Consider the following 25,147-nt stretch of genomic DNA (forward strand, 5'->3'; position numbering starts at 1 on the left):
CATTCCTATATTGTCAAATTAAAAATGGTTACATTTTCAATTGAAAAATAAGATGATGTGGTAGACGATTTTTAACATGCTACACACAACATACCCTAAGAAATTGAATGTTAAGTACTAACATAGGTATAACATCATTGCGTAGTATATCACCTAAAATGAGACTCTTATGAAAATTGAAAACAAACTTCATGATTTATAGTAATTCAGTTTTAAAAAATGTAGGATGAACAAAAAATTGATTCATTTGGCAATGCAATCTTAGACATTAGACATTTTCTTCTCACTCAAACATAGAAAATAAAAAGAGACAAAAATAGTCCAAAACAACGTGAGCCGGTGAGCGTGAGTAAATCACTTTCTGGTACAAATTCGTGATGTGGGGAGCATCTCGACCATCCAATTTCCAAATTAAGCGATTAGTTTTGTTTCTTCATCACAAATTCTCATGCTCGGATGGAGCTGAGTGTGTGTAACCTTGTTCACCTATCGTTTATTTATACCTATCTAACTTTATCATTCTTTTTTTCTAGAATGGCAACTTTAATGGTTTTTTCTAAAATGACCAACCCTATCGTTTATATTTCCTACTTTCTACACTTTAATATATTTTGATGAAATAATACACGTCTGATTACAGTAATTACATCATTATTCAAGTTGCTTTGTTTGTTCAAGGTAAATATTGTAAACAAGTAAACTGCTATTTTCCAAAAATGGGGATACTTTTTGAAAATTTATTACAGGTCACTGGGCATAAACTGTAGACTGGTTACCCAGAAAACAAAGATCTAGATATTGACAATAATAGTAATATAAATATGCCTAAAGCTGTAAGATTTATAGGTGAACATCAAATATTCAGCCAACATAGTAGGGTGTAACAAAAGAATTGGAAATAACAAGATTGCCCACTATAAGTCTATAACTAAAAAACTTCATCTGTTACTATATTAACTCATTGCTGATTTTCATCTGATAATACATGGCCGGACTCAAATATCTACAACTACAGCACAAGTCTTGAGATGCTATCTATTCACCAAAAGCAAATGACTCTCATCTCTCTAATTGCAGAGAAACAGGCATATTGCAGAAAAATGTAATGCAAAAAGTGTCAAATAATAATTTCAAAAAAAGTAAAAAAAACATGGTCACATTTTCTCCTTTAATTCTGCTATTGGTACAAAAAGAACAGAGCAATCACCTGAATTATTACCCTTGGCTTTACCTAATCTGGAGCATGGAAGTTCAAGGAGACGTCGATGCAGTATCTCTATCCTGCTCTTGATTTCACAGAGCAATTTCATCTTGGCTTCTGATTCCAGCATACAACCCCTGCTTTTGCTATTCAGCTTCTTCTTGGCTTCTTTCGCTTTGTCTCTAAGATGTTTCAGGCTCACATCATCACCAGGATCCACACTCATCTGACAGCAGCAAATTTCAATGAATAAGGTGCCCGTGTATACTTTGGTGCAAGTCAGCATTTTATATCCATGAAAATTATATTCCATAGATGATACATCAGAACAAGAATCAGAGATGCAGTTGTACTTTTTAGGAATAATACCTGGTTTCTGCCTGATGATTGTAACAATGGTTTCCGTCGCTGCTTTATCTTATTAGAATGGTTCAGCAAGTGGGTATTCCTTCTTTGAAGAATCCCTTTTGAAACCTTAGTCTTTGCTGATGCAGTATTGTTCCTCGATTGGATTTGATCCCAGACACCCTCCTTAGTATCTGATGAGGATTCCTTTTGAATACCAGGGCTAACTGGAACTTCTGCGCTTCCAGTCTGTTCAAAGTCATTGCTAATCAATTATTCCAACTTCAGATCTAAATATGCATGCTTAATACACGTATAATGATTTCACTTAAGACAAGACATACAACTGCTATTCCTTCATTAGAAAAAAAACAGAAGATAAAATGGTTGTTATTTGGTTTGTATTATATCCAGTTAGACCACCAACACTAGAAGACTCAATGATTTGGCAGCCCCAAATAAAAGGATGAAAATAAGAAAGTTCAATAGAAAAATTTTATAAACTGGGAGCTTAAACAGATACTTACTTGCTTTCTCGATTTCAATGCCAGGTAACGTGCATTCTTGAACCATTTGTTCACCTACAAGTACAAATTCAAAAAAAAAGTAAATTATGGATCATGCATAGCCAACAGTAAATACTCTGTGCATCTACATATGTCTATTCTGATGGATCAATGTCCGGCATGTCAGTATATTGGTTGGCATAAGGATTAGTAGTCTCTTTTGCCCCTTCTTTGTGGATACTCTGATTTCCTTACAGGTGTAATCTGTGACTGGCACGCAATAACACACACAATAACATCACACATGCGATTAATTATCTTATTTCATATTTCAGACTACTTAGCAAGCTGTGATCAACTTCATGTTAGCTAGCATAAATGCATTGAAAAAATGATGAAGTCAGCAAACTTAAACAATTTTGGCAATAGATGTTGTTTATGAACTTCGTCTGAAATTTGTATTATCTCCCTTTCATTTGTTCAAATCCAAATCTTTCCAAATATAACAAGGCATTACCTTCTCAAATTCTAGGCCTAGCTGCTTCGAAAGACTCACTCTCAAAGCTCTTTCTGGAAGTTCATTCTCAGCAAAAACAAGTCTAAGCTTCTGAAGAAAATAATAACAAACAATGAGCATACCTGGTGAATTGATCATACTTACCAAGAAAACAGAAGCAATGTTACCTCGACTGCATCATGTGGGAGTCTGAAAATTGGTCTTTTCATCTTCTCGGTCAACTGTTTCTCTTTCAAATCTGAAAGAGCTTCCACACAAAATTTGTTATCAGTTTCACCTAGAGTTATCAAAGTGCTGGCAGCATTAGTCTCCGTTGTTTTCCGCTTCTTTTTGGTGGGACCCCAGTCTTCATCTTCACTGATTTGTTCACTTTCAGTAGCATTCTTTCCAAACATTTCCTAAAGACAATGGGGCAAAATCACATGCCTGGCAATATGGTTTCTGGATTTCTATATATTTATGGGAGGTAGATGAAAAATATCAAGATTTCAAATAATGTTCTCACTCATGCATGTGCTTAATGGTTGAAGACATAGATTTCAACTTGTGATTCTTCCTATCTCAATAAATAAGCAAAAGAAAATCATTCAAGAATTCAGAAAATAAACCCACATCCCCTTCAAAGAATTCAGTGAATAAATTAGTCTTCCTTATCCTCGAGATAGCAGATTTTCAGAAGATCTTGGAACTTTTTAGGTAAAAGTACATTAAGCAAGCACAAATCAATCATTATTCACCAAGAAGTATAGCTGTGTAGAGTAAATCTTGATTCCTTACATTGTATAGCTTGATATAGTCGACAGCTGCTCTCTGTCTAGGATGGGATACAACTTCACCATTCTGGATCTCATCAGAATCTCCTCCAGTTAACTCCAGAGTTTCATCAAAAGATCTATTGCTTCTAACTTCAAATCTTCCATCTTCATCCTCAAGCGAGCCCAGGAAACTGGAACTACACCGAGAAGCATCAGATTCGGATGTAGACGTATTGCCACTACAACTGCATTCATTTCTATCTGGATCATAGTCATCATCTTCAGAATCATCGGAGGGCCATTCTTCTTCTTGAAATAACACAGAATTTGCACCATCAGGTAATGCAGCTTCGTCCTTGAAAACATCCTGTTACAATTCATGATGGCACTGTATCAAACTATGGACAATGCTTGTGTAAATATCTATGCGACTAGTTATAGAACATCCTACTTGCCAACTACTATCCAGGGGAAAATGAGTCCCAAGGTGAGCATTTGTTGCTTCCAGTATCTCTGTCTTCTTCTTACAAAATTTGCAAAACCACCCTTCATCCCCTGGAGGAACTGGCAACATGGCTAACTTCACATGTAGTTCACAAAGAAATACAGAGTTTTGGCATATGCTACTGTAAAGGTACAAAATCCAACCTATTGATTAATCTACAGTAAACAATAAAAATATAGCTCACTATTTTCGGTAGACAATGGAGGATCCATGCACTCTTGGTGAAAAGCACGGTTGCATGTCCCATCACAAAGAATAATGTCATTATCTGGGAGATCTTCACGCAACTTACATTTGGCACAGATTATCTGAGCATAAAAAAATAAGAAAGCCATGAATCTTGTGAAAGAAAAATGCTATGTAGGAACACATAAAAAGGATTTTGCTAAAGAGATTATTTACTTCCAAATATGACAAAGAGTAACTATATATGCTTAATGGATTATGGTTCGGCAGTCAAGAGATCAGTTGCTAAACATATATGAACATCATATATCCCGTCAAATTATATGAAGAGAGAAAAGGGGGGGCTGACATGTTCATGGTGCATAGATCCATCAGGAGCAACTGCTGCATCATTTATACGCCCATCCGAACTTAGCAAATCCAATTGATGAATGGCTTCACGAATCCCAAGTTTGCACTTCAATATCTGCTGTTTAGCTCTTTGTAGTTCTTTCTCTGGTTTAATCTTTTCTCGGCTGGAAGGAAAAGGTCACTTCATGTAAGTAGAATGCAGCAAGTTCCAATGAGAAAAATATGAGATAAAAAAATATAATCTGATGGAATTGATCCTGAACAAATTTAAGCCGCAGCTGACTTTTCCCACGAAGGAAACCAGTTTTACATCCAAATAAATACAAAAACAATGTTTAAGCAGTACACTATCCACTCTTCAACTATCACCCGAACCTTCTCCAACTTAAAACTACTCACCCTAAGGCTAACATAATAGTTTGATTGCAGGATATACAGCAACACATAATAACTGCATCCACAAGTAGGCAGTTTAGATTAAAAACAAAGGGGCGTGATTATATACCTCTGACCTTTCCAACCTTCTGCTGAGTATGCATCAATTAGATTCTGCTCCAGCTTCACTTTTATTAATAGGTATCTTGTCCTCCTTTGCAAGCGAGAAGCTTCGTCAAGCTCCACATTGTTTTTTTTCTTCTTTTTCCTTCTCTTTGATTTCCGTGAGTTCGCATCTTTATCATTGGCTTTATTAGCATTAGTAGATTTATCTTTCGGACCACCGAAAGATGGTTGCTTCTTGAAGGTTTTGGTCCTATTCAAAATGGTTTTCTTGACAACCTTTCTCCTCTTGAAGCTCACATTTCCATCATCTTTTCCTGAGCTCTTGCTTTTACACTTAGATAAGGATGAGTGAACCTTGATGCCGGATTTTATTTCTCTTGCTTTACTTTTAGATTTTGAAGAGTGGCCCTTGTTTTGGGGTTTTAGTTCTCGTTTCAAGCTTTCCAAAGTTCTTTCATCATCTTCTACATTCAACTTCTTACGAGTTGATTTGGCCGCCCCGGGCATACTGAATATACGATATGAAGTATCAGCATCAAAACTGAGAATACATACAAAGATAAACAGACATGAGCAAGATCAATCAAACAAGTAGACTTCACCTTCAGTTAATCGTACCAAAGGAAAAACAGACATGAGTAAGATCAATAGAAACTAATAAACTTCATCATCAGAATATGGGAAGCAGAAAACTTTTTTACAATAAATATATCCAATTCTTGGCAAAAAACCCATTACCCCCTTTCACTTCAACCAAAGAAACCCCAATTCGGTAGCTACAACACGATCACTTAGACAATGACCCACTCTGGATTAACAATCAAATTCTAATCATTTGATCAGGCACACAGAATTTAAAGTACCTTCGATATCATCATACAGAGAAAGAAACGCACAGCAATTCAACAAACTCCGAAAAAAAATTATTCTAGATTTCCATCCAAAATGCTCAAGATAATAAATACTCATGTTCAAACAGCTAGTGGAGCAGGAAATAATAGGTCACCTCAGAAAAAAAACAGAGAATGAGAGATCTGCAAAAGCGAGCGGAGGCTCATGCAATGACCGTTGCCGGTAACATAAAATTCAACCGATACTGGATAACGATTGAGAGACGAGAAATCTTAAATCATGACTTGAATTGATAAACTGATTGATTTGATGTGCATTAGGGAAACTGTATTGAAATATTTGAATACAGTTGAATCTGGTGCAGAGAAAACAAGTCGCCGGCGCTATGAGTGTTCACGGCCAGCCAACCGTCTTTTATTTTGCGTGTTCAAACGCAGCTTATTATAACACACGACTACTTAAAATCCTAAACAGAGAATTTAATGGTTAATAGATTTCAAAAACTCCACTAAATAGAATTAGGGCAGTAGTCATATTTGTTACTAGTAACACATCTCTCTGCGCATTATATTTCTTTGCGACATTTTAATAGTAGTATCAAATGCACCAAAAATAAAAATATTTACTAAAATTAACTCTGATTAAAATCTTTTGATACCTAATATAATTATAATATAAATAAAACTTTGTTTAAAAATTACAAATATTAGTTTATAAGTTTTCGAACACTTATTTATAAACAATACTTACTAAGTAGTAGAATAATAAGTAACCATTAACCTCACAGCTAGAGTTATAAATGAAAGGAGACAAAATTATATAGGAGGAAAATTTGAGAATTAAATATAAGGAAATTTCAAATTTTTTTCAAAGTTAAACAATAAGTAAGTAAATTGGAGCAGGGGATATGCAGCACCTTGTTATAAGGTAGACCCGCTTAGGTCTGTCAAATCGGGTATCCGATCCTGAATTTTCCAAAATCTAATGCCTGATACCCAATCCGGAAATGATTTCGGGCACCTGGATACCCGACTCAAGTATCCAGTCCTGATTTTTGGATTTTTATTTTATTTATTATTTTTTAAAGAAAATTAACTACAAAATTTTATAAATACAAACTTGTAGTTCAAATTTGATACAAACTTGAAGTAGTTCGAATTTAAGAAGAAAAAAACTACTGCGAATTTTTAGAAATAAAAAATTCATAAGTTATAACCTTCATCATGCATCCATAATAAACATCACAATTCACACATTAACCTTAAATGTGACTTAAGAGTGAAGGATTTTGGGAGTACATTTAATTATGTAATTTTTAAAACAATAGAATAAATAAATAATATATTAAATTTTAAAAAATTAAAAAAAGGGTAATTCAGGTAATTTAGATTACCCGATAATCCAAAAATTATATACCCGAACCCAATCCTGAAACCCGAAAAATCAGGTATCTAATTACTCGATATTTCGAGTTTAGATATCGGGTATCCAATACCCGATGTCCATTTTGACAGCCCTAGATCCGCTAACAAGGTAGACCTACCCTTACTCATCATTATAAATTTAAATCGGCAATCTTTTACTATTCGTGGCTCTAAACACAATACCATGCGATTGTGCATAGCTAATGATAGATCTATTAAAAATAATTCAAAGTGAGCAAGGGATTGATCTTGCCTTTTGTTAATTGTTATAGTATAGTACAACAGAGTCAAAAGAAATTGCTAAAGTCAAATCTAAATGACAACCTTGGATCAGAAGGGTGTTAATGACATTCGAGAAATCAACACTTTATGACCTTGATTATCACCACTCGAGACTTTGAATTCCAAAACCTAATCACCTAAATGTAACACTAACAAGCAATCGTGTGCCCTTGATACGATCGTGGAAGCAGTGCATCAAAGGTTTCACTCAAGACGTGAACCATGGATAGATTGGAGCCCCAAGAAGAGGGCAAAGCCATACCAATGAGCTAAGTTAAAGTTGGAACAAAATTCAAATAGTAATCGGCCTATGAAGATGACATCCAAACAGACCAAACTCTCTAGAAAGACTACAATTGTCTTCATCTTCAAAAAAGCTTCGCGCGAGTACCTCGTCGCCTCAATTAGAGTCCGATAAAGAGAGTTATGACCCTTATACGAAAGTTGCACATTCAAGCGTCCAATGTACGAGATGACCGAGCCTACTCCAGGGGACCGAGCGCCCGGGTGGCTATCTTGTCAATGCCACACGATCCAAGTGAGAAGCCTAGAAAAACGCACCAAGTCCACTTGGTTCGGGTGAGTTGTGCAAGATGGCCAGTTTCCCAACTTATGTTATTTTTAATTCCTTGTTTAGGGGCTAGTATAAATAGACTCCTTAGTTATTTTGCAAATGCAAATTAGACTTTAATGAATTATTATATTGTGAACTCTCCTTGTGAGGTTTCTTCCCTTTGAGAAAATTATCAAATTCCTACTTTGTAGTATGTTTGTTTTTTCCCTTGATTGAATCAAACAGAGGTATGCACCCATGGCTTGTGTATCCATGAAGTAGTGGAGTGATAGAGTGATCTAGCATTGTAAAAGTTACCTAGACTTACTTCCATCTTTTTGGTTGAGGTCTTGAGGTCACAGACTCACATGCTTGATTACTCAACTTATACACTTCTTTCCTTTTTAATCACCCATCAAAAGTAAAAGTATATTCTATATCAACTTACTTTTTTATACTCATAAAATCTAAAAAAATTTGACTTAGATTCATTTTAATGCAAATTCAAAAATAGATAATCCAAAAACCTAAAATAGAATGTGTTTTGTAGTACTGTTATCTACTCTATTTTGGATTTTATATGTTAAATTTTAGAGTACTATTGCACAGTTCCTATAGAAGAAACGAATAAAAGATGATTTCCTAATGATAAACAAAACTTTAGGTAATCCAAAGTTCTCATGTACTCCCTCCATTATATAAAGCTATCTCACTTTCTTTTTTATTTATTTTGTGAAAGATGATGGATTTCCTTTTGTAGAAAAATCCATTTTTTAAAATGTGTCTCTCAAAATAAAATCTTTTAAAATTTATATTTCATCCGTTCCATTTTAGAAGTTTCATTTGAGTTCGACACAAGTTTTAAAATTTTTAGAAATAGACGATGTTAGGTTTATTATTATTTATAAAAAATTTCAACCAGAACTCTGAAATTGGAACACCCGAAAATGATAAATTGAGAGCAGTAAAATAGGAGGGAGGAGTGTCATCTAAGTATAACATGTTTTTGTGAAATGAGGAAATACATTTAATGAAGGTACTAGCATAAGATTTAATTACGGTAAGGTTTGATTATTAAGAGGAAGGTAGTTGATGTATTTTACACCCAAATTGTGCACCATTTCTCTTGTTTCTAGATCACATTCCCTTGCTCTCTTCTTCCCCATCCCTTTTCAGTTTTCATCACCATCTGATGGCTATGTCTCGAACTCTCTCCCAATCCCTCTCTTGAAGATGGTAATCGAGAGAGGTGATTCATGGTGGTGAAAGGTTTGAAGGAATCGAACAGTAGAGTAGAATAGGGAATATTTTTCTTATTTCTTGTTAGATGATTACAATGTATTACAACCTTGAATATATAGGTAAAACTCTCCTTTCAATATGGTAAATACCATAAATGTAGGATCAATCTATTCTAGGCTATTGTATGATTGAATCTCTAATTTATTCCCTAATCTTTTCTTATTGGAGGGAATATCCTCCGTGATATATTCTGACACTCCCCCTCAAGTTGAGAAACGGTATCCCTGATGCTCAACTTGCCCAAAATTTCCTTGAAGGCCTTTGGATGGACTGCTTTTGTCAAGATATCTGCCAGTTGGTCTTCGGATCGTACGAATGGGAATTCAATGGTGCCTGCCTCGAGATTTTCCTTGATGAAATGCCTGTCGACTTCTACAAGTTTGGTTCTATCGTGTTGCACCGGATTCTCTGAGATGCTGATCGCTGCCTTATTGTCACAGAATAATTGGCTCTTCCGTGTTGGTGGATAGCCAATTTCTGTTAGCAGTTTCCTTAACCACATGATTTCCATAAGTCCACTCTTAATGCCTCTGAATTTTGCCTCGGCGCTTGATAAGGCTACCACTTTTTGCTTCTTGCTCCTCCATGTGACAAGATTGCCTCCAACAAAGGTGAAGTAACCTCCCGTGGACTTCCTATCAACGGGATTACTTGCCCAATCAGCGTCAGTATATCCGTTGATCTCAAGGTCTTCCCTTTTGGCCAAGAATACTCCATAACCTACCGTTCCTTTCAGGTATCGAACGATTCTTAAGGCGGCTTCCATGTGGTTGGTTTGTGGTCGGTGCATGAACTGACTAACTACACCAACTGCATAGGTGATGTCTGGCCGTGTGTGTGATAAGTATATAAGCTTTCCTACCAGCCGTTGATACCGTTCTCGATCAGCAAGGTCGGCTCCTTCTTCCATCTTCAATCCGTGATTTGCGATCATAGGGGTTTCAGCCGGTTTGCACTCCAATAATCCTGTTTCTGCCAACAAATCCAGGACATACTTCTTTTGTCTCAGGAATATTCCGTGTCTGGATCTCAACACTTCGATTCCAAGGAAATATTTCAATGCTCCCAGATCTTTCATCGCAAATTCCTTGAACAAGTTCTCTCTTAGGCTTTGGATTTCTTCACTGTCATCTCCTGTGATAATCATGTCGTCCACATAGATAATTAGGCAGGTTATCTTGTCTCCTCGTTTCTTTGTGAAGAGTGTATGATCTGATTGGCTTTGTTCAAACCCCTGTTTAACCATGGCCTGGCAAAACCTTCCAAACCAGACCCTTAGCGATTGCTTGAGCCCGTATAGCGTTTTCCTCAGACGACACACTTGGCCAGTTCCGAATTCTGCCGAACACCCAGGTGGAACTTCCATATAGACTTCCTTGTTTTCTTCCAATTCTCCATGAAGAAAGGCATTGGTGACGTCAAACTGATGTAGGGGCCAATCTTTACACGCTGCTACAGATAACAAAGTTCGAACAGTGTTCAGCTTCGCAACAGGGGAGAAGGTCTCTTCATAGTCTATTCCGTACACTTGAGTGTATCCTTTCGCCACAAGTCTTGCCTTATATCTCTCGATCGAACCATCTGCTCTTCTTTTTATTGTGTAAATCCATCGACATCCAACTGGCTTCTTTCCCTCAGGGAGTGTGCACTTCTCCCATGTTCCATAAAATAGAAATCCATGGGTTCCATCCTAAAACCAATTGGTGATAGGAGGAGGGGCCATGAGACTTATATACTAGTTTCAGTTTTCTCTTGACACCGATGTGGGACAGTTATATGTTATATTTTTAGTTTCAATTGCCAACACCCTCCCTCAAACCCTTGAAGGTGAACATTGGAGGGGTTGGACTTTTTTCTAATCGATTGGACAATCGGTCAAATATTTTTCGATCGGTTGGGACCACTTGGCCCAAATTTTCAGCCCAGTTATACTGCTGGGTCAGTCATTTTTTTCGGTTTCAGCCCAGATATACTGCTGGGTCAGTTAAATATGACCCACAGTCGGCGACCCGCTCTGATACCATCTTGAAGATGGTAATCGAGAGAGGTGATTCATGGTGGTGAAAGGTTTGAAGGAATCGAACAGTAGAGTAGAATAGGGAATATTTTTCTTATTTCTTGTTAGATGATTACAATGTATTACAACCTTGAATATATAGGTAAAACTCTCCTTTCAATATGGTAAATACCATAAATGTAGAATCAATCTATTCTAGGCTATTGTATGATTGAATCTCTAATTTATTCCCTAATCTTTTCTTATTGGAGGGAATATCCTCCGTGATATATTCTGACACCCTCACCCGCGCTTCTCTCCGTCCCACAAACCTCCTAATCACCCACCACCGCCACCGCTCCACGCTCAACTCATCGAGCTCGACCTCGACCCCGCCTCTCCATCGCAGCCCGCCATCAAGAGCCTCGAGGACGCCATCCACAGCATCATCGTCCGCCGCGCCGCTCCCGATTGGCTCCCCTTCCTCCCCGGCCACTCCTATTGGGTCCCCTCCGCGCGCAACACCAACACCCCCGCCGCCGGCATGATTCAAGCCCTTCACAGACTAACTTCCTCGGAGGCGGAGGCCACCACATTGCACCATGAATTGTTGTCCGAGGACGAGCAGATGTCGCTTTTATCTGCCAAGGGTTGGCCTTCCTCCACTTATTTTATTCAAGGTAATCAAATTAATCATCAATTGCTTTCACTTCTGTCATTGTTTACAGGGAAGTTGCTATTTCGATTGAAGTTAATTAATTACCATCTAGAATGCTGAAAAGGTTAATTCCTCCTGCTATTAAACTAGAATTCGATAAATGGAATAAGAGTGGATAAAAACGTGAACTTTTATGTTACTTCCTTATTAGTTGATAGTATATTTTCTATTTGAGAATTTGAGCTCCTCATCCACTGGTATTGGTAAAATGGGGTTCTCAATCAGTGTATAGCCTGTCACCTGCTAAACAAAACTTATTAGGACTAGTTCATAATCACTGTTATTCAGAAACGTGTCTGCTTTGATTATTTGTGTCTCTGCCTAACTTAATTGTCTAGGATTATCCTACAAGGCCTTTTGTGTCTGATTAAACTGAGAGGTCTCAGTTCTCATTTTCTTTACACATCTGTTGTATTTTATCTAGCGCACCCATACACGCAAATACGCGCAGCCAGTTTTGGTTAAGCATATAGGGGAGGTTGTAAGATGTTTCTTTAATAAAGTAAGCAAACATTTTCGGGGGGTTGTAAATTCCAAAACATCGCATCATGAGTATGTTTTTAAGATTTTATATAAGTTAGTGGAGTAGCATATTTTAGTTTGAACTTCCACCTTATGTACGAGTGCACTGTGCTCTACAGATATTATTACTAGCATATTCACGCTTAAGTCTCTATGAAAAAGTGATGTGGCAAATCTGAAGACTCTCTTTCACATATTCTTACACTTACGTTGAGATGATCTTTAGTAGCTGCATCCCATGTCTTGCAGAATCTGATATCTTGTTTGTTTTCTCTACCACCATGTTAAATTTTAAATAATCGAAATATTTGTTACAAAGTAAAACTTTTGAAATATGCAAAAGACCATCACCTACTTGTTTCATAACAGTTGTATTTGTATTCATGATGTGTGGTGTTTTCCACTCTAGGTACTTCACCGCATCATCCAATCCAAACAATGGTACTCCCGGACACTTCTAGCTCCAAGGATGAACCTTGAATGTCAATGTTATTCCCGGGGCTCATCAGCTCATAATGCACAATCTTGTAATTTTGGGAATATATTATTTTTATGTGGGGTGATCATTCAATGCCTATTTTCATTCTTTCAAGTGAGTTACATTTGTATCCTTTCTCTTGGCTTTTAACAAGTTCCAACTATTTGACCAAATATCTTCAGCACAGTCCCCTGAAATTTGTCCCCCCTTTTTTTGGCAGGGTTTCCGTCGTTGCAGATATGGAAAGTATGGAGAAGGTCAAGGAGGAAGGCAACTTTGAAGGAAGAAGAAGCAGATGCATCATCAACATGTCCTTGGTAGAGTGAAGATAGTCCTGCAGTCTTTAAAACGTACTTGTTTGGTAGTATCTTGTACCCGAATACAGAATGTATATTCTTAATTAAGGTTATTCTAGCCGATACAATTGATGAAAGCTGAGTTGATTAAATAAAGAGCTCGTTTTCTACACACAATTCTATTTATCTCCTCCTCCTGAAGTGAATACTGTTGTTATTTAGGTGGTGGTGGTCACTGGAATTGGAATATATGTTGTACAGTTAGCCAACCTCATTTTCTTTGCCCAGAGACATGAACTATTACTGGCTCTATCAAAGTAATTTGTTGAATGGAAGGGTATCTAAATACTTCACAAAAGCTTTTACTGGATATTTATTTCGTACACTTTAACTTTTATTTCGAAGAAGTCTGTATATACAACCAACCATGTAATGGTAATACAAAAAATGATGGGACACAACACAATAGAGCCGTAGGACCGTTTATTGTGTTTACTCGACAGGGAAATGATCTGAATATTCATATTAGTAATAGCATCAAAATCACATCTCAGATAGAAGATTGCTGATCTTTCTGAGCTCTTTGAGCGCAGCAGTGGCTGTAACCTGTCCTTTCCCGACTAGACCATTCTTCAACATGTTGTCCGAGGATCCTCCAGCTTGACCACGGTCCTGCTGGAACACAGACTCCAATACCTGCAAGATTCAAACAGATAGGTTAGACACTACACAGACTACAAGTAACCATGTATGGGAAAAGACCTTTTACAGATAACATGGTAAAATCAGATGAATGGTTAAAAATATGCAAGCTTGTTCTTTTTGAAATTCCTCAAATTTCTAGAAAATATAAAACGGTTTCATTTCCATGCCTACCATTATTCGAAGCAATGAAGGAAGAAATAAAAGTGAAAATTATGATATTAGAAGATGTATGAGTATGACTAGAGAATACTGAGATCCTTTGTCCTAACATAACAACTATACTTCAGCAGAGTTTAGATTAGTACCTGAATGTTCTCAATCATGGATTGACCAAGATTCTTCCAGCTAACAATCAAATTTTGGTCCACTGTCTCCCCCTTGCTGGTTCCAGACGAGCGGTTACACCCATCAGCAGTGGAAATACAACCTAAATTGTTCGGATCACTTCCATTGTTGCAAGCTTTTGCATCCTCAGGAGCAGTTCTCACAGATGTGCCCTCGTTTAGATTCCTTCCGAACTTCCATAACCACTGAAACTTTCCAGATAGATGTTTAATCTCCTTTATCCCTGTAGCTAATTTCCCTGCAGAGTCATCATTTCCTGCTGGTTTTGATTCATGGTGGCTTGAGACAGATACAGGGGAGCATTCAGGATTATTAAAAGACATCTGAGTATCATTTTCATCAAATGATGAAGCGCCATCTTGGTGATTTGAGACAGGCAGCGGGGAGCATTCAGGATTATTAACACACGTCTCAGCGTCATTTTCATCCATTGATGAGTTTGACGCAATGCTACTTCTTTCTAATTCGTTCTCATTATCACTACTTCCATGAATAGGACCAGAAGGATTTGAGAAGTTGGAATAATTGTCTTCACTTCCAGCAGCACTAGATGAACTCTCATAGTTTTTATCAGATACATCTTCTCTGTTGACTTCCATTGAACCACCAACGCCAACATCTGCATCAGATTCTGTATCCTCTTTAGCATCTTCATCTGCTCCAAGCTGTCGTGCAAGATCCGCCAACAAACTTCTCCTGACAGATGGCTTCGGAATTTTGGTTCTTTCATTTTTCTTTGATGGGGAAGGAGGGGATTCATTCCTAGACAAGCGGAGTCCTACTCTTTCAGACCAACCCTTTCTGCGATTCGGAACTTGATTTTCTCCAGCACTTTGCTTTTTTTCTTCCTCTTTGTGCAAAACTCTCCATTTCTCTTCCCAGTAGCTATCAGGTACCACAGTTAGAGGAGATTTTGGAGAAGAAGGATCCACAGAAAGGCTATGGCCTCTAGTTAAGTTTGACTTCTTTCTGTCATATAACTCAGATTGAATCGGCATAGGGGTTAACTTCTTTGCATCTCTGGCAACCGCATGCAAGGATTTTGCCTTCGCCAATAGCTTTACAAGTTTAATATCATCAGGGAAATTCAACAATCTCTGAAGACAGATAGTAGCATTCTCAGTGGCAAGCAATGAAGACCTCAAGTTAAGTATCATAGAAACTGCAAAAGCGCAAATGAATGCGCCCCTAGGTGACTCGAGAAGTGCAAAGGTGGATTCAGCATCACAAGCAACATCAGTACTAGACACCTTATTTTCATGCGCAAAGATTTCATCCCAGATTACCAGAAGATCTTCCAAAGAAAATTCACGTCCAAATAATACCCTTAGCCAGCGAAGTGCAAAATACTGGGGTTCAACTCCCAATTCTACAAGGTGAGTGTGAAGAGATGAATCTACATTGTAAAGCAAATGATAAAAGGCAGCAGAAGCTTCAATAACAGGAGGGCTTCCAGTATGTGACTTCCCTGAAGTAGGAGAGTAAAAATCGACCATTGCTATGGCACCACCAGATCCACTCATTAAAGAATCAAACATAGAATAGGCATCATGTTCCATAAACTTCTCAGACAAGACAATCCCAAGTTCACCTTCTGCTCCATAAGCATCATTTAGGAAGACAATAGTTTGAATCTCAGAATCAAGTTCACTGAGACTACTAGGCTTTGCAGAAGTGTTTTCAAATCCATTATTATCCCCCTCATACTCTGAGAATTTCTTGAAGTCAAACTTGTATGTCAAGTCATTTTCATGAAATGAGAAGCCATCAAATTTATCAACAAAGTGGTCAGCATATGCTCTTTTCACTTCTGACAGATGTTCCACGTCACCATGAAGAACATATAACAGGGGAGCCAAGATTTCATGCATGCCTGAAAATAATGTTCGGAGAGACGCATCAGTACCCAGAGCTAAAAGATTAAACAAATATAGTAATTCAGAATGTTTTAAAAACTATAAGCTCCTTGGTCTCATTTAATCATCAAAAACACTTTTGAAGTTGGGGCAATCAAATGCCCCAATCTAAACAAAATATAGTCAAAATTTTGAATTTATTCTTCCACAAAGGGGAATTATGTCTTGAGGATGGTTGATTCTACACTGCTCCAAAAATTCCCTAAAGAGATGATCAGATATTTATATTTCAAACCTAAAAGAGCCCATAAAAATAAGCCTTGTCATGAAAATAGCCATCTAAGAGTGAACATCTTTCCCAAAGTGAAGGACCAGAGAAAACAGATACAAATAATAATAACCTACCTTGTCTGTAGCCATATTCTGGGTGTCGAAGGCACCAGAGCAGTAAAATCCGTCTTAAAATGCCTTGGCATACACTTGTCTGGAAATAGCTGCCTCTTTCAGGATACAAGCGCGTCAGATCTTGATCCAACATTCTCTCCAGTTCAGCATTTTTGAAGAATCGACCCCACATGCTATCTGATAGAGGAAACATCAGTTACAAATAACTCAGAGACGTAGGAGGAGGAGTACGTTAAACAATTGTCAGTCAAGCGCAAAGCAGATAGAAGACGCAGCTGACGGAGTAGGAGTATATTTTTCAGTGACGAAAAGAATTACAAGTTGCATTTCAGTGACTTTAAAACAAAGAAAAGCGTCATGCCAAACCACTCCCCCAACCAAAGGAAATCCCCCTAACGAGAATCCATGTCCACCCACACATAGCTTAAGGGATGTTTTCAGAGAGATTCACAAGGCCAGTATCAGAACGTCAATAATATTACAGAAAATAGAAGTAACGTGCATTCATCCAAATCCTACCTGGGTTTTGGGATAGTGGATTGTCCATGACACGATCAGGAGAGCTACTTCCATCTTTCGGCACATGCGGATCAACTAGAAGCTGTCTCCTTAGCGCAGCATACCTGCATCGTCATGAATCCAATTCAAGATCACATCAAAACAGTGGCGGCGAGAAAAGGTGACTCACTACAATTTGATATACTTTCAGATTTAAATCAAATTACTGACTAGAAACTGGAGTAGTACATACAAATTCTAAAAGATCAATTGAGTTGAAATAATTGCTGAACTCGCTTAGTATTGAAATGCTGAAGCCTTAAATTGGTAAATTCAACCCCAAAAGTTAAAAACGACCGACAATTTCGTACAACCAACCAAAAAGAGTAACAAGAAACACGATATCTTCAATCATTGGTCTCAAAACTAAGCATAAAAATTAATACTCACAATATGAAAAGCTATGTGTTTACCTTCTCCGAGAATCGGCGGTAATCCGGCGGAGATCGTCGACGGAGGCTGAAGGATAAGATGGTAAAATCCCCAAATCTATACGCCACCTTACGCCTCTCAGATTTCTGAAGGGGTGAGAACCTCCAGAGCATGACTCCGTTTCAACTATCTCTGTATCGATAGAAACCTGTGACATGTGTGAGTCTTCTTTGTCTTTCTCCTTTTTTCAGTCAATTCAGCTCAGAATCGAGAACAGAAAGCGCAATTCTCCACTTGATACTTCGGCTTAGAAACTCAGAATTTGCTATAAAACAGCTAGAATTGTGGAGAACCCAGAATCGTCACTAAATTCATCCGTAACATCAAATAAATGACCTTCACGGAATAGATCTCGATTCCTCGAGAAATAAGGACTTTGCAAGTAAGGAATTATAGAGTGCGTGCAGAAGATCAAGAGTAGTAGAGAAAATTAAGCTAAAATGTAGGCAGGGATTCGGAAATGCAGAAATTTAGAGAGAGAGAGAGAGTCGATGAAGCTAAAATCCGGAGAGGAATTTCGGAAGGAAAAAATAATTATTAGGTGAAAATGCCTTTTCAACTGTATTTTATTTGTATGAGTATAAATCTACCAACCAATGATTTTTTATGACCTTTTCCAAGAAAATACTTACAACACCTATAATTCATTTTGCTGCATTTATATATTCCATTCGCCCACAATTTTTTATTTACTTTGATTTTCCTTAACATATTCTTTAAATTCTTAATTATTTTATTAGTATTAATATTTTATATTTTGGTGAGTACGTAGCCTTTATTCGGATATTCTTGTGGCCAATTTACTCTTTCAAATGCATTGAATGTGTAAATTAAAGGTTGATGTTATAATTTTGATAACTACATTCCTTGCTTGTAAAAAAACAGAACCTAATCATGAAATCTAGAGCTTTTTTATTGTTTATCATAGTGAGTAAATAATAAATTTGTTTTTTTTGTGAAGAAAAGTAAAGTAAGATTGGCTTGTTTTATGTGGAAGGTGCGGGACACCAACTCAACGTACATCTCATGTTGGACTCAACTTTTCTTTTTGTGCGCAATCCAAATTCAACCAATCAATCATTTCTATACTTGTACTAGTATTTTGAATATATAAATTGTCCTAATTTCAACCGAGTAAATCAGTATTTAAAAATCGGACCGGCGCATTGTCCGTTCCGATTTGGCACTAAGAGCATCCACAACCATGCTCTTTCCAGCGGCACGGTTGTGGGCCCGGGCGGTACTATTCATGCCTGCTCTCTGGCAAGAGCACAACACCCACAACTGTGCTCTTCCGCAAGGACGAGCACAATTAATTTAAAATTCAATTAAACAATAACATTTCCATAATATTAAAATTCATTTAAAAACCACAATAAATATTACAAATGACAAATAAAATTAAACATTACATAATTAAAATCCTAAAAATGAAAAATTACATAATTAAAATCCTAAAAATTAAAAATTACATAATTAAAATCCTAAAAATTAAAAAAACCACTACTCGTTGCCGAATTTCGCCCACATGTGGTTGATTAGGTCTTCTTGTAGTTGATTGTGGATTCGAGTATCGCGCATTGTGTGTCTTGTCTCGATCCTCTGGCCAACCGTCGTATGCTCGCCTCGGCGTGGAGGAGACCTCGATGTTGAGCTTCCGGCTTCGTCCTCGTCGTAGAAGCTAGCCGCCCTCGGCCCTTCGTCGGCTATAATCATGTTGAGTAATATAATACACGTGAACATGATGTCGGCGATATTATTCACGTACCACAGCCGAGCCGGGGCCTTCACAATGTTGAATCGAGCTTGAAGGACCTCGAAGGCTCTTTCGACGTCCTTCCGCGCTGACTCTTGACGCTGCGCAAAAATAACCCGGCTCGGGTCGTGCGGGTTGTGGAGCGTCTTCACGAACGTCGACCACCTTGGGTAGATACCATCGGCGAGATAGTAACCCATGCGGTATGTATTTCCGTTGATGATGAAGTCGATCGCCGGTGCTACACCATTCATCACATCATTGAAGAGTGGTGAAGAATAGAGCACGTTCAAGTCGTTGTTGGATCCGGCAACGCCGAAATATGCATGTCAAATCCATAGGCGATAGTCGGCGACCGCCTCAAGGAAAAGTGTTGGGCCGCCGCCTTTGTGACCGCTTAAGTGTTGCCCCCTCTAAGCAGTCGGGCAATTCTTCCACCTCTAATGCATGCGGTCAATGCTGCCAAGCATTCCGGGAAAGCCATGGACTGATTCGTGAAGACGAAGCAACCGTTGGCAATCATCGGTGGTGGGTGCCCGAAGGAATTCATCCCCAAAAGCAGAACGAACGCCCTCGCAAAAATTCTTTAAACAAAGGATTCCAGTGGACTCACCGATATGCAAATACTCGTCGAAGATGTCGGCCGTTTGCCCAGTAGCGAGTTGTCGGATGGCACACGTACACTTCTGCAACGCCGTGATACTTTGCCGGCCGGCTGCATCTACACCTATTTGAAAGTATTCAACACGTGCGGACAATGTGTTGACAATTCGCATGAACAAGCGCTTTGACATGCGAAAACGGTGCCTGAAGTAATCTGCCGGAAACCGCGGATGGTCGGCAAAGTAGTCGGCAACGAGCCTTTCGTGGGCTCCCTCCCGGTCACGATGGATGTAGCGGCGGTTTGATCTAGTGCGTTGAGGAGGATGAGCGGGGGTATTCGCCGCGACATATGCTTCGTAAGCGGCACGATGTTGTTCGTAGTATTCTTGTTCTTCGCGCTCCGCTTCCGCCATGAGATGAGTGAAATCCATTTGATGTTTTGAGTGAAGGTTGAATGTGTTGATAGTTTGTATAAGAATTATGAATGAGAGATGAATAAGAGATGAATTGATGTGATAAATGAGTGATGAATGTGTGTATTTATAGATGATTTTGGGAAAAAAAAAATCAAAAAAATTCAGAAAAAACGGGAAAAAAACGGCCATATTTTTGGGATTTGGAAAATATTTTTTTTATTTTTTAGCATTATTTATAATTAAATACCGATTTAAAAAAAAAGTTTGAATGCAACGGCTACGCCGTTGCCCAATCCCGTGCCGCCACGTGTGCGTCCGCTGGCACGGACGTGCTCGATACATCGAGCAGCGCCGTGCCAGCGGCGCGAGCGCAGCGGCGGCGACCCTTCTCCTTGCCGCTGGCACGGACGGCGGTGGCGACGACCGCCACCGCTGCGGATGCTCTAAAAACCGCTGAGCATTTGAGCCGTTTTGACTCGGGTTGAACCGATGTTCTGAAAAAAAATTGGATTTTCTGCCCTCCTTGAATCGTTTCAGCCGTCCACTGGTTTTAGAGATTGTGGTTGCCAGAGAGAGAGAGCAAGGATATGCTGAACTTAGAACACAAGAGAGCAGTGGCGAACGCAGAAAAATTTATTGGCAGGGGCTAGATTGAATAATTTTAGACAATGCGAAAGTAATTTTTATTCAATTTTTGGTTATTTTAGTAAGGATGATTTAAAACGATCTAAAAATGATCTCTATGTTCTTAAAATCCTAATTTTAGAAAATGAACTTATAACTAACTAAAAATTACTTCCACGTTATCTAAAAATGATAGTTCCGCGCTGGACACTACATTTTCTATTGATTAAAAACGCTAAGATATGTATGTTACGAATCATTGAAAAAAACTCATTAAATATACGCAATGAAAAATCTTTTAGTTTAAAAGATATGGAGTAATATATAACAAATACATTAAAATTTATAATAATTCAATGGACTAATGAAAAATGAAATATCTTTTAGTTTAGACAATTTTTGTAAAAGTACTTCCTAAATTTCTAATTGAAACAAATTGAGGATCACACTCTTATTAATATTAAAAATAAATAACTTGTTATATAAGAGATTAAAACATCTAATAAGTAATAAGCCGTTTAAATATAAATGCACTCCATTGAGGAAACAAAATTTAAATCTTTTAATAAATATTTCATCAAATTAAATTGATAAAACTATTAGTGTAAGAAATTAGAATGCTAGATGAAACGTGTCTAAAATCGCGTGAAAAAGGCTTAAGAATTTACTTAATTAATAATTTTATACTACAATTAAGTAACTTTGGTTTGCTTCTTCTTCATCAAACGATCGGCAGTCATTGTTGAGAGTTGATACTTTCTCATTCTCTAATTTCAAATTTCAGCCCCTTCCAACTAATCACTTTTCAATAATTTAATCTTTAATGACACATTTTGGTAGGGGCTAAACATGATTTTCAATAAATCTGGAAATAACAATAGTAGAAAAAATGATTAAAAATATCTTTTGGAGGGGCATAAGCCCCTTATCCCTTCCTCTTGTGTCCGCCAATGCAAGAGAGATGGGAACACTATACTTACTGAGAAGGGAATTGATTTTGAAATATTAGAGAGAGAAGGTGTGACTTTTGAGACGTTGGAGAATGGAAAATATCATGGCTGATTATAGTGGCGGCGGATACAGAACTTTTGATTTGGGGATGTTATAAATTTTTACATTCATCTTTTACATTATTTTGGTAAAGTATTATTAAAAATATTTTCAATGGTTACCGTTCTAGACATCAATTTGTTTTAACAGAATAAGAAAATTAAATTGGTGTCTAAATAGAATCAAACACGTGATCTAAGCAATGAGAAAGGAGTGCAACACCATTGGACCATTGTGATAGCTTTGACATTGGTTACAATCAAATAACAATAATTATATAATTTTGGGGTACCACCGTCCCCCCTGTCCTTAATTGGCTCCGACCGTGGCCGACTAGCTTGGTGGCATGCTATTTAAGGTTATTTAATTGTTAAAAGTTTTCCTTCAATTTTTTTCATAGCACACATGTTCAGTTATTACAAAAGTTTAAACAATATGTATTTAAGTGTGCTTATAAGTATATATACCAATATGGAGTACTCCATATAATTGTGGTAACTGGTACGAATGATTTTTTATAAAAAGAATTTAAATTTCATCCATTAATATTTGCAGCTTGGAGATGATGATATTACTGGAGTTAGTTTTAAAAGAGAGAAATATTAGTATATGTTTGGATATAAATAGTTGTACCCAAACATATATGCTTTATCTATATTTGTATATCTATATATTATTTGAAATTAAATTATGTATATTGTATTAAAGCTTGTTTATTTACATGTTTTGAATATCAATTGTATTATATATGTATTTAATTATGGATTGCGTTAGTGTCCTAATTAATTTACAGTAATAACTAATAACTTTCAATTTTGTGTATTAAAATTATTAACACAAAAACATAAATATATCAATACAACATGTAAGTTTAATTATCAACACAAAGATATAAGTTTATCAACACAAGAATATTAATAAATTTATGTCTTTGTGTTGATATTTTTAACATACAAAATTGATATTAGTTATTAGTTATTACTATAAATTAGTTAGTATTTGATCACACGCCTTTAATTATATACTCATATATATAGAGTATATATATATATGCTACAGTAATCCGGCTCGACCAGTGGTTGGACCGGTCCAACCAGTTGAACCGTGAACCGATAGCCTCACCTGTTCGTTTACCGGTCCGATTTTTAAAAACATTGCTTATGACTAGTCAAATCTCCGCGTTTCAAGTTAAGTTTCCAGGAATTTGACACTAAATTTGATATTGATATTGTGATAATAATAAATAAAATTTGTACTAGTACTTTATTACTACTCCTTGATAAAATCCACGTCACAAACTATGACAGATAAACCATGTTTAGAGCATCCACAATGGCGGCGAGCCGGTCCGCTCGCCGAACCATTGCAGCAGGTGAGCGACAAATCGGCGAGCACATGCCGATTCCCGGGCGCTGGCCGATGCGCTCACCGATCGGCTGGCCGCCATTGCAGGCTCCCGATCAGCGAGCGATTGGCCAGTCGATTTTTCATTTTTTTTATTTTGTTTTCAAAACACTATATATACGCGATTTGCACGTCATTTTCATTCGCACCGCTTGTTTTAACGAGTTTTCTCTCTATCTTAATTTCTGTACAAGAGCAACAACGCGAAATGGAGCACAACAACGAGTCTACTCCAGTGACGAGCGGGTCTCAAACTCCCATGGTACCCGTGGGAAGTGGATGGGATCCTTGAATCGGCATCAACCGGCTAAAAGACCGGGTCTTACCCTCTTTTTCTTTTCCACTTTTGGCTTCGATGGCCGGGTACTACAACATGTACCCTTGGCAGCAGATGATGCCCGGGATGGCATCCGGGGGTAGTATGCCGGGATGGCAGGGCGGACCGACGATGTCGGGCGGGCAGGGGGTACCCGGGATGCAGATGCTGTCGGGGTGGCAGCCGGGGACGCCGGGGGGGGGGGGACAACGTCTATCGCCCCAGTTTTGATTTTTTGACTGCTTCTTCGCACACATCGACCCCATCGGAGACGCAGTTCACTGGGTGTGATACTTTCTCCTTAGAGGAGTTGGGGATAGATCTCGGGGATGCAGACACTCCCGTTCAAACTGGGGGAGTAGAGCGGGGTCGGGGCGCGCCAAAGAAGAAGAAGAGCAAGGGCAAGAGGGTGGTCGGCGAGTCGTCGCAGCCAGCTGATGACGAGAGCCCGGCACGGAGAAGTGGACGGATGCGGAGAACGTCGTGCTGTCCAAGGCGTGGGTGAGTGTTTGCGATGATCCCCTCGCCTCGAACAATCAGAGGATCATCAACTTGTGGGCTAAAATAGCAGCAGCCTACAAGGCATTTTGCCCGGAGGGGAGGCCACGCAGCGGGAAGGAGTGCCGGAAGGGGTGGGACCGAATCAGGGCTGCGGTCTCCTGATTTTCGGGCTTGTACACCAACGCCCTCCGCATGCAGACCAGTGGCCAAACTGATGAGGACTGCAGGAGGATAGCGGAGAAAGCCTTCCCCGTGCCCGGGCTTTATAAGGAGTTCACCTACTGGAACTGCTATGAGGTGCTGATGGACTCCGAGAAGTTTCGGGCAGGTATCGATGCTAGCTGGGCGAAGAAGCAGCGACTGAACTATACCGGTGATTACAGCGGCGGCAGCAGCGGTGGTTCCCACGACCTCCCCGAGGATGTTCAGGAGTTCCCGTCCCCTCCCGCGTTTACTCGTCGCACTCGCCCGGTTGGTCAAAGGCGGGTGCAACGGGCTCGCCAGGGGTCCCAGGAGGTCCAGTCGACATCCCCCCATGTTGGCAGGTCGACAGCCGAGCTCGCCTTCTTCGCGCGTCAACAAACGCGGGCTCAGATGTACAAGATCTTAGCTGACTGGAAGGCGACAACTGACCCCGAGGAGAAGAGTTTTCTTCACTCAATGCTCTTGAGTATGCGGGCCGATTTGAATGCCGCTGCGGCACAGTTGGGGGGCTCAGATGCGGGCTCAGATGCCGCAGATTTGAGGCTCCCGGATAGCGGCGACAACTGTGGCGGCGACGGCGACGACGGCGAGGAGTGAGGCGGAGGCGGGGGGCTCGTGTGTGGAGGAGTTTTTTTTTAATTAATGTAATTTTTTTTAATTAATGTAATTTTTTTAATTAATG

The 25,147-nt window shown here is 38.6% G+C and overlaps 2 protein-coding genes across 3 annotated transcripts; both read right to left on the bottom strand.

Annotated features, from left to right (window-relative positions):
* Positions 1-925: 925 nt before the first annotated feature.
* On the bottom strand, positions 926-6,198 carry LOC121795393 (pathogenesis-related homeodomain protein-like). 2 transcript variants are annotated; one of them, XM_042193919.1, is made up of 11 exons: positions 5,874-6,198; positions 4,872-5,375; positions 4,365-4,530; positions 4,014-4,137; positions 3,776-3,888; positions 3,347-3,691; positions 2,737-2,967; positions 2,570-2,659; positions 2,074-2,127; positions 1,571-1,795; positions 926-1,427 (listed from the first exon to the last, which is right to left on the bottom strand). In XM_042193919.1, exons 2-11 carry the CDS (start codon positions 5,372-5,374, stop codon positions 1,155-1,157), a joined length of 2,124 nt encoding a protein of 707 aa, XP_042049853.1. In that variant the 5' UTR covers position 5,375; positions 5,874-6,198; the 3' UTR covers positions 926-1,154. The 2 variants fall into 2 exon arrangements, with proteins under 2 accessions (XP_042049853.1, XP_042049852.1); XM_042193918.1 differs by having other exon boundaries at positions 4,872-5,408.
* Positions 6,199-13,636: 7,438 nt separating this feature from the next.
* LOC121795395 (TBC1 domain family member 5 homolog A-like) lies at positions 13,637-18,132 on the bottom strand. The gene is made up of 5 exons (XM_042193920.1): positions 17,573-18,132; positions 17,121-17,224; positions 16,602-16,778; positions 14,301-16,213; positions 13,637-13,986 (listed from the first exon to the last, which is right to left on the bottom strand). Exons 1-5 carry the CDS (start codon positions 17,746-17,748, stop codon positions 13,834-13,836), a joined length of 2,523 nt encoding a protein of 840 aa, XP_042049854.1. The 5' UTR covers positions 17,749-18,132; the 3' UTR covers positions 13,637-13,833.
* Positions 18,133-25,147: the final 7,015 nt, after the last annotated feature.

Source organism: Salvia splendens, chromosome 3 (assembly GCF_004379255.2).
Source record: "Salvia splendens isolate huo1 chromosome 3, SspV2, whole genome shotgun sequence".
Lineage (NCBI taxonomy): Eukaryota > Viridiplantae > Streptophyta > Magnoliopsida > Lamiales > Lamiaceae > Salvia > Salvia splendens.

Excerpts from the sequence above, each read along its gene's own strand:
- LOC121795395 (XM_042193920.1), bottom strand. The coding sequence starts at position 17,748 with ATGTCACAGGTTTCTATCGATACAGAGATAGTTGAAACGGAGTCATGC. Across the intron at positions 16,779-17,120 it reads TCCACTATCCCAAAACCCAG|ATAGCATGTGGGGTCGATTC; the intron begins GTAGGATTTGGA and ends TTCCTCTATCAG. Across the intron at positions 16,214-16,601 it reads AGAATATGGCTACAGACAAG|GCATGCATGAAATCTTGGCT; the intron begins GTAGGTTATTAT and ends CATTATTTTCAG.
- LOC121795393 (XM_042193919.1), bottom strand. The coding sequence starts at position 5,374 with ATGCCCGGGGCGGCCAAATCAACTCGTAAGAAGTTGAATGTAGAAGAT. Across the intron at positions 1,796-2,073 it reads CATTGAAATCGAGAAAGCAA|ACTGGAAGCGCAGAAGTTCC; the intron begins GTAAGTATCTGT and ends GACTTTGAACAG. Across the intron at positions 1,428-1,570 it reads AATCATCAGGCAGAAACCAG|ATGAGTGTGGATCCTGGTGA; the intron begins GTATTATTCCTA and ends TGCTGCTGTCAG.